At 40.0% G+C, this 9,777-nt stretch overlaps 1 protein-coding gene across 1 annotated transcript in view; it reads right to left on the bottom strand.

Annotated features, from left to right (window-relative positions):
* Positions 1-9,777, bottom strand: part of LOC107082797 (neurexin-1-like) — a 1,206,010-nt gene that overhangs the window by 67,374 nt on the left and 1,128,859 nt on the right. The window contains exon 20 of the mRNA XM_015371662.1: positions 8,401-8,490. Coding sequence (XP_015227148.1) covers positions 8,401-8,490 — 90 coding nt within the window. The remainder of the gene's footprint in view (positions 1-8,400; positions 8,491-9,777) is intronic.

Here is a 9,777-nt window from a genome sequence, read left to right as displayed (position 1 = left end):
CCTTTAAAGGCTTAGAAGTGATGGAATAATTAAGCTTTCCCCTACAGAGGAGAATTTGACAAATAAAGAAAAATTGTTGCTAATGTTATCAGATTTGTTCAGTTTTGCCTTTTAGAAATAATAAAAAATGTGAGCCAGCGAGACAGAGAAAAGCCGAGGCCCAACCTAAAGTGGGACGTCTAGCCACTCTGTTCTGAAAGCACACTCAAGTGTAGAAGATGCACAGTTCAGCAGGGAGCTTAAATCCCACTGGGTTACCTCTCTGACCCGCAAGCATGAGAAACAAAAAAAAAACCGCTGCAGGAACAGGAGTAAAATCAAACTTCTAGGAGCAGATTTACATCGACACCCCAGCCGCTTTGGCTGTTTTCTGTCTTAACAGAGAGAAACGGCTCGTCTCAGATGAGCTGTGGTCGGTAATTACCAGCTAAGCCGAGCCAAACCAGAGAGTGGGCTGGGATTGGGCCACGCTTGGGTTGCTAATGCACAGATTGCCTGTCGGAGGCTGCGAAATAATGGTTGCATGTCTGCAGCAACCTCCAGAATGTACTGTAGGAGCTCAGGAGAAGAGAGATGGGTCTGCTGTCGTTAACCTGGAGGAGGTGATTGCTAAATGGAGGCAGGGGAAGCAAAAGGAGGGGTGTTAGGACCGAGGTAACGGATGATCTAAGCGCGCATGAGGGAAGGTGAGAGGGACTGCAGCTGAAGAGAGCAGCATCTTTCACCGCTGTCATTACATCTCTCTCATCCACCTTCAACTCCTGTTATCTCACAGAGCGAAGGACCATTGTGTGGTTCGGAAAAGCACTTCAACCTGAAATGTTTTTTTTTTTCTTTTAGCAAGTTGCAGGGTGGGAGGGATGGCCGAGAACTCACCTCTGTCAACAACCCACTTGTTTGTGACGTGCAGAGCAGAAAATTGAACCTTTTGTACGCGGGGTCTTTATGGATTTTTGCTCCAAAAAAAAAAAAAAAAAATCCTAAAAGAGTCCACAGTATGCTTGTTTTGTTTTTGTTTAGTTCTTTTCTAGCAAATCACCACAAAGAGCTTCCCTAAGACAATAAGGGGCGGTGTGAGTCAAAGAAGAGCCGAGCACAACGGGGGTGGGGTGGGACGCTGAAAAAGTCGAATATGAAGTGTTTTTAAGTTATCTGCTCAGCACAAGGCTCTCTTTGGGGATTAGGTTTTCATGTTTTCCAGTTTCTCACTAGCTCGGCTGCTTGGTGCTGAATACTAAGAATTAATTGTGCTTGACGACACACGGTTGGGGCGCAGAGTGACAAGACTGTGCACTGAATGCTTTAGGAGTCAGTCTGATGCCCAGTGGTCCTTAAAGGCAATAACTACTGTGTTGGGAGTATCCCCTGGTGTCTTGGGGGGAGGGAATTGGATTTAATCAGACATGCTTCGGTATCTGATCCCTTATCTGTATGTTGATCTGAAACATAAGATACTGTTGAGGGAGACGTAAAAAACGATTGCACAGTGGTTAGCTTCTCCCTCTTTTATTCTCTCCCAACTGTGACTTTCCTTTCTCTTTTTTTTTTCTTTCCTGTGGACCATTTCACGGTAGGGAACCATGAAATAACAGAAGATTCTCTTCTTACTTTATGCCTTACTTGCTGCCACTTCTCCACTCATGAGCAAGCATGTACGAATTCATTTAGTTTCCCCCAATTTCTCTCAAATAGTCCCATAATAGTGCTGGGAGATCAAATGAGAAGACAAGGTAATAACTCAGCGGGAGGCAGAGCACACGGCGAGGTTGCTGAAAGGATCGGCTCTGTGCAGGCGCCGCTGCGACCAGATGGGCGCGAATCTCCGAAATGAAGTGGGGATGATCATGAATAGCAGACCTGGACGCACGCCTGGCCTGGAGGCTTGATATGCGCTCTGGCCCGGCACCAAATGGGAGGGTTTGATTGCTTTTGATTAGGGATGGGGGAAGCTAATACATGACCATTAAATGTAGAACATTAAGCTTGGTTCTAGATGCTGAGGCCACAGAGACCCACCGCTTAGTTACTGCTCCCTCAGTTCCATGTAGTTCATCATAGAAAACTGAACATTAGGCTGTCGGTGAGTCGTATAGGGATCAATCAAAACATGATATGCAGTTAGTATTTTTTAATGAGTTTTGATCAAAAAAGTTGTTTGAGTGATCCATGCTTGTTTTATTTTTTTATTTGCAGTTTTAGGCGAGTGGCGGCCCAATGGTTAGGGCATTGCGCTTGGATTCCAGATCCATGTGAGGGGCTTTAACTTCGGTTTTTGGTCCAACTTCCCCCGGCCGGCCCTTTTGGTTCCTTGGGCCGGCCCTTACCCCCACTGTTCTCCGGGGGCGCACACTGTGTGCGCCCTGTTCTCCCCAGGGGTATGTTTTATGTGGAGAGTTGATTTCATTGCTTTGTAGTTGTGAGAATGTAATTACAATAAAGTTGAATTCTATTCTATTTTATTCAATTCTCTTAGAGCAGCTTGAGTTTGAGTAAAGTAAATTTTTTTTCCATTAATGTTGCAAAAAAAAGCAGTTTGTAAATATCGATTAGATAGCCTGGGTGCCATTTCGAACTTAGTCCCGCCCACAACGTTTGCGGTCGGGAAGTTCGGTCTGGCATTGCTCCATAGTAGCGCGAGTATGCTAGCACAATATCTGGCGGGCCAATCGAATTGTCAGGGCGGGCTTTATACGATGATGGACAGATGATCAACAGTAATGTTATCAACTCCGTTTGAGTGCAGAGGCATTTTTTTTCCTGGTTCGTTCAAAACATGCCCCATAATCACAGCTCTATGGAGCAGCATCAGACTCATAATCTGACTAGAATTGAGTAGGACTACGTCAGGCTAGCGATTAGAAGGGAAAAAAAAGAAAACAAGAAAGGTTTTTGTCTTTCAAATTTCCTTTCATTAAATTAGTCTTTTTCAGAAAGTTACATTCTTTTTAAAACTGGATTTACAGATCACATTCTTATCACTTTAACCTCCTGAAAATATGTTGTTGCTAACATCTATGCAGATCAACAGAAATGCATCGTTGCTCCTCACTCAAGTGCAGAGTATCTGATTGGTAAAATGCAATTTGAAAAAGAGAAATTATATATTTGATTAAAATAAAAATGAATTTAAAGAAATAACATGTGTTCAAACAGTTTTTTGATAAACACATTTTTCAAACCTTTATTTCTGTTGTGTTTTTTCCTTTTTTTTTATTTCCATGTTCAACACATGTTCTGTCCAATAATGGAACAATATTCACTCCATATATTTTGGATAAAGGATGCTCCTAAGAATCCAAGAAAGGAAAATGATTACCTGAAAGTGAGGGACAGGAAGGAAAACAACAAAACATCTAATGACGGATCCATCGCTGGGTTAGTGGTTGCGTCTCAGTAAGTTTTGTCTCAGATAGAGCTGTTCTAAACTTTTGGGACTCTGGATTTTTTTCCCCTTCATTGCTTTTCGCTGTAATTGCTGCCATTTTGAATTTAGTCAGCAGGCATAGAGTGGGCAGGAGGTGCTCTCTCTGATCTGCCTCACACACAGTATGGGAGATTGGATAAGGGCCTCAGAATGAGATCTAGGGAGACAGCGCTGCTCTCCTCCAGGACTGCAAGCTTCAATGACTTCCATTAAATCCTGGTGTGACCAAAATCCTGATTTGTCAGGGAGAAAGTGAGCGATTAGCTCTCCTATTTTGCTTCTGTCTACACAGGATTGTTACAGTGCACCTCCCTTAACAATGGAAGTTGAGGTTGCAGGCATTTTTTAACAATTAAAGAAGCACCATAGTGTAAAACAGCCAGCAGGGAAGCTGCCATGTTTCTAAATCACAGCCTGTTTTCATTAACAAGGATTGCGAGCCTGCATTTCATAGGCTTGATGTTTGCTGACAAATCTGGAAGTACTCCTGACTTTTTACAACGATGTACAGCTTTGGCTGCTAAATGTGTCACTGAGCTGCAGCCTTGTCTAAAATCATCAATAACCATTTTTTTTCCACACTCTATACTAAAGAGCTACCAGGTGGCAGTGCTCTTTGGCGCGTAAACCTCAGGAAGATGATTCAAAGTTGGATGTATTTACTTCCAGTGAGGCGTAAATCACTTATATCAGAGGAAACCAAGTAGAAGAAGAAAGACTTTGTAAAAGGAAAATGTCTTTTCTACATATTGAGGCATTTCTAGAGTTTATTTAGACCCCAATAGAAGGATGTTTGAACGTACTCGAGTATAGCTGTTACGGTCATTATTTTGAACTGAAAAGGAAATGTTCCCAACTCTATAAGTTAAAACAATTCAGAGTAACTTTTAACCCAAATATAGGGTATCGGTAAACCTATTAAGACCCAGATTGTCCTCAAAATGAACAGGAAATTCCAGAAACGGTAACATTCTTGGCATCCTCTTCAGTGAAGTTAATATTTTAGGTGAAAGTTTTTTTTTTTTTTTCTAGGTTTGTGGTGTTCTTGCTGCTCTTCCCAAAATCAGATTGCTGGATTCACTTGCAGGCCACAAAACTAGATCTTTTGTAGCTAAAAATGCCAAATTTAATTTATAAGATCTGTTTTACCAAGTCAACAAAACAAATTTTCCTAAAAGAAAAAGGTTGATTTTAATCACAAAGAGACTTGTAAAACCATTTTACATTTTTGATCGTTTTTTCAAGACTGGTTTCTTCGTTTCTTCAAGACTGGATTACTATAACAGCCTGTTTACCTGTCTGAGCAAGAAGGAGCTGGGTCGCCTACAACTTGTCCGGAACTCTGCTGCAGGACGCCTGACCCGCACAAATAGGACAGCCCATGTTAATCCTCTCCTGAAGTCCCTACATTGGCTTCCTGTTGTCTCCAGGATAAATTTTAAAATCCTGGTCCTTACCTTCAGGGCCCTTCATGGACAGGCGCCTGGCTACATGACAGGTCTGCTTATGGTTCCTCGGACCCGTTTTAAAACCCGAGGAGACCGGTCCTTTAAAGCGGTGGCATCCCGTCTCTGGAATGAACTCCCCCTGTCCCTGCGCTCTCTGGACTCGGTGGATAGCTTTAAAAAGCAGCTAAAAACCCACCTGTTTTCACAAGCCTTCCAAAGCACATAGCTTATTGTTTATTCACTTACTTATTTTAGCTTTTACTGCATTTTATCTCTTTTTACTTGTGTTGTTTATATGTTATCATGTGAAGCACTTTGTGACTTTGTCTGTGAAAAGTGCTATACAAATAAAGTTTACTTACTTACTTAGTTACTATTTTAGATCCTAAACACAAAAAAACACTCGGTAAACAGCCAAACCACTTTTGGGTAAATGTTTCCATTCTTCATGGTTTTCAAAAAAACTTGCACAGCATTTGAGTAAAATATGCTGAATATTCTCTGCCCTTTTGAATCATTGAAAAAATAAATACATAAACCAATAGCAACAGGTCAATAAAATACCAACATGGGGCTGTAGCCATTACACACAGACTGCAAATTAATACTGTCATAATAACTATGCTAATTAGTCATAAGAGATTCTGAAAAAAGTTTAAAATGTTGTATCACTTTGTATTTGCCATGGCACAAAGCTGTCTGCACAACACAGCTCCCAATTCTTTAACAATTGTAGAATCCAGCGAAGACTTAAATTAAGTGCCACATACGTGAAATGGAACTGGTATGAAAAAAAAAATTTATATCCTTGAATTAAAAACTGTGAAGATATGATAAGTGATACGAATGCCAGGTTAGTACAATTAACAGAATGCAGAGAAACTGGCGGAAAATCTAAGCAGGTAATGTAAATAAGGTGCCTAATTAACATCAATGTAGCTGAACAGAGAAACAAAGAACCTTTAAAACAAAAGAAGAAAAATTATTAAAAGAAAAAGGAACAAAAGAATAAACTAGCAGCTAAAAACAAAGCATGAACTAATATGGGGAACCAAGGAAAATAACTCCTAACCCAGAATATCTGAAAATCCTGACAAAAATGTTTTTTTTGTCAGGTTTTCTTTGTGTGCAATATATTTAAAGAGCATCAAGTTAAGTTGCAAGGTTAATTCCTAGCACTCAATAAAAATAAAGAGGAAACAGGTTAAACAGGCAGTGATAGAAGGATTGGTTACTGCATAGAACATAAAAATGGCTTCAGATGGAAACTTTTGAGTGTTTTTCAAATAAGTTCCCCACAGAATTCAGTTCCATTCAACATTTAGAATACAAACCCAGATAAATATATTGGCATTGATGTAAATAACACTGCAGATTGTTAAAAAAGGAGACCCACAGGGCTGACTGTTTGTCACACTGAAAACTCTGTAACATGTGAAGAAAAGTCACATATAATAAAGCCTGAACCAACAACTGCTGCTTCAGTGATGCTGGTTCTCGACCACAAAGACACGTTTCACCAAGTGGCATATAGAATGAACACATCGATTTCCTGAGGGGTGAAAACAGTAAACGTTAAAGGGACATTTGTCGTTTTTCTTCTGAAAGCTATTTTACTGGATTTATCGAGAGTGAATTAGGTCAATTTCATTTTCAACCATTTGCTTCTTTTTAACCCTCTGAGTTTTGCTTTAACAAACAAGAGAGGACAATTGGAGGACGTCTTCTTCACTTCAAGATGCGTTTCTTTTAGCGGGAGTTAGAAAACGGTTAGCATTTGTTTAGTTTTTCGTTGATAGCAACGACCTGTCCAAGTTCTTCCAAAATTACCAACACCAAGATTCGGTTAAAAATCATTTATAACAAGGTTAGAACTGAGGACTCCGGGATTTTATGACCAGCTCGGATCGGCTGGAAGAGGTTGCCAAATTTCTTTCAACTCGTCGCTCGGAAAGATGGAAAACCCTGAGAGGAGTCCTCAGTGGTTAGTGTGGGCAGTTTGATTTGCTGTCGGTGGTTAGATTCTGCTTTGAGCGTTTGAAGTTTATATTCTATTCGCTTTCTTTTTAGATAAGAAAAAAAACAACTTTAACCCTTTGAGATCAAAAATGTCCACTAATTCTATTTAACATTATCTGGACTTGAACGAAAAACAGCAAATTAGAAATACAAATGACTTTTTATCTCTAACTCATGAGCTTTATTTTATCGCCTTAATAAATCAATTTATACTAACAATTAAAACATAAAATCTTGCTTTATATTCACTTTAATAAACTCCTAACTTATGATCCAATGGGAGTGTTTACAACTATTTACTCCCATTAAGCTCGTCTATCGACAGAATTCAAAGTGGAGAAGAAAGTGAATAATAGATTCAATTTTAAGCTCTTTCTCCTCAGAGTTTCATGGCGCACAGCTCATTTCATAAAGTGGGTAAGTCATTTTTTATTGATTCATCTTTTCATTCAACTTTAATCTCCCAATCCTTTTTAATTCGAATTTCTGTTCTAACTATTTCTCAGCAATGGTGCGTTTGCCGTCGCACCGCAGGAGAGAAAAAAGAAATTAGTTTATGGGGAGCTGGATATGAATACGATTGTTTTGTTTCTATCAAATAAATATGCAAGCAGTTCATTTATCTTGTTTGTCTGTTGCAAAAAAAAAAAACTTCCCTGAGATGGATTGTATCTACTGTGTTTTCAAAGAAAGACCTTTATGCTGTGATCATCTCAAAGCATCTCTAATGCCAAAAATAAGCAATGCATATATATTTAGACACCCATGAAGGGTTTATCTTTTCTCTTTTTTAACCGGCCTCTCCTACTTTTGAAGAATCAACCACCTACAGCAGCACAAACGCACGGAGCGAAACGCAGACAGAAAAGGTCAGGACATTCGATACTCAAAGGGTTAAAGAGTCATCGGTTTAATGGGACCACATTGAGAACTCAGGGCGTTGTCAGGTAGGGCGAAAGGCCCCCGCATGGGGCACTGAATTCATCCAAAAACAGTCCCTTTAACTTTTAGTGACTTTCATTTGAAGGGAGAGGAGTGTGTAGGGTGGGGGGGTTGCACTGTTCTGTAAAAATCCAGTGCAAATCAAACTTTTTTTCTTGTTTTCATTCAGCCAACATTCAGCAGACAAAAGACACAGGAAGGAAGCGGTTTACATGTGGGCAGGTTATTGAGGGTTATGTTGGGTTATTAGGAGGTTAAAGCTCTGAAGAGATGCAGCCCCAATTTAGGGTGCCTTGGATAAGGCTCCCCTGAACATTGCCTTTTTTTAATTTAAATTCTCTTTGATGGCCAGCTTAATTTGGTAGAAATGCAATTAAGCTTTCCTAGCAATAGAACAAAAACGTTAGCTGGTCGCAGTCAGGCTCGCTGGTTAAAGGAAACCTTTAGTTCAGTTCAGGAGCCAATCAGATTCCCCCCTGCTGCATGGCACTGCACCTCCTCTGGAGCTGTGGTTAGCGGTAGGTTAGGCGGTTAGATCATTAGTGGAGTTAAAGGGATTTTTATTACCTTTTTCGAGTAGCCACTCATCAACTACCCGACCAAGTCGGTATGGGATTCTTTGTCTAGCAAGAGCCAGGCGCTCATTATCAGAGGTCCCTTTAAGAAATTTGGAGAAGACAAATTAAGAAAAAAAAAATAGGTTACAGGCAAATCTGGAAGTTAAAAAAGTTAGAAGTTAGAAGGGCAACATTGCAAAGGTTTAGCAGGTTATGAACTTTAAATCAGCTTTAGTTAGGAGAGGAAGAACTTGTTTGTTTTGGTTAGACAGGTTAACAACATTCTAGTTACCTTGAGTTTAAATTAAGTTTTTCCTTTTTTTTTTTTTTAAGTCCGCTGTCATGTTAAACAGATTTAAAGTAATTTAGATGTCAAATGGTTACATGTTTTTAGAACTTGGAGCTCTCAGCGAAGTGAAAGCACATTAGGAAATCCTAAGCAGTGGGAAAGGAAGTTAAACTGCAACTATGTGCAAAGAAATCAAACAGTTAAAACAAGTGCAATAGGACAGAGCGCAGCAGAACAGGAAATCTCAGCAATGTCAGCAATAAAAACAATGTTTTCAAAAGGAGTATCACACAGTGCAAAAACACATTTCATGGTTGTTCTCAAGGAAAGCGTATTAAAGTTCCCATTGCGAAGAAAGAGACGCTGATTAGCAGGAAAAAAAAAAAAAACATCCTGAATTTGACAGTGCAGCAGCGTTCAGCCCCTGGAGCATCAGTTTGTTTTAAATCACTCTTCCCTTTTTCACCTGAAGCAAAAGGCATTAAGTGAATCTGTCAGCGCTCTGTTTCTCTCTGCTTGCACCCCCCCCCTTCTCCTCTTGCATTAATGGAGCACTTCTCATTGGCACTTGGCAATTAGCAGCACTTCATCAGCGTGTCAAAGAAGTTTCATCGCCACTGTGCCAACTTATTATCCCTCACTTCACTTCAATCAACCTCTGGGTCATGTTGCGTGCATCTCCTGCACTGTCAACAGAGACGGCGCGGAAATTAGGAGAGATGAGGGGCTGATGGTGACCAGGCTGGGGGTTTGATGATGTCTCATGCAGTGGATTAATTAGGAGTTATCCTCTATGTCAGAATGCATTTCTTAGAAGATTATAGGCTAACACCCAGAGAGCTATGTTTAGACGATGCCTAAGAAAATGATAAAAAAGCAAAACCTGGATAAGCAAAAGATTTTTAGGAAATCTGAAGGGGGATCTGCATCTCAGCAGTAGCTCTGAAGAACTCATCCTGCATCCTATCTGGATTGTACTTTGATTTAATGGAGAGGTCCGGTCATATTCAAAATTCAAACTTCTGAAAGTCCTTTAAATATGAAATTATTACATACTGTTCAATACATGATAAGTGTTTTTAATTAAGAGTAATTTTC

The sequence above is a fragment of the Cyprinodon variegatus genome, unplaced genomic scaffold, assembly GCF_000732505.1.
Source record: "Cyprinodon variegatus isolate N-32 unplaced genomic scaffold, C_variegatus-1.0 Scaffold62, whole genome shotgun sequence".
NCBI lineage: Eukaryota > Metazoa > Chordata > Actinopteri > Cyprinodontiformes > Cyprinodontidae > Cyprinodon > Cyprinodon variegatus.
The sequence above is the reverse complement of the archived record's forward strand: the minus strand, read 5'-3'. Positions and strand labels throughout refer to the sequence as shown.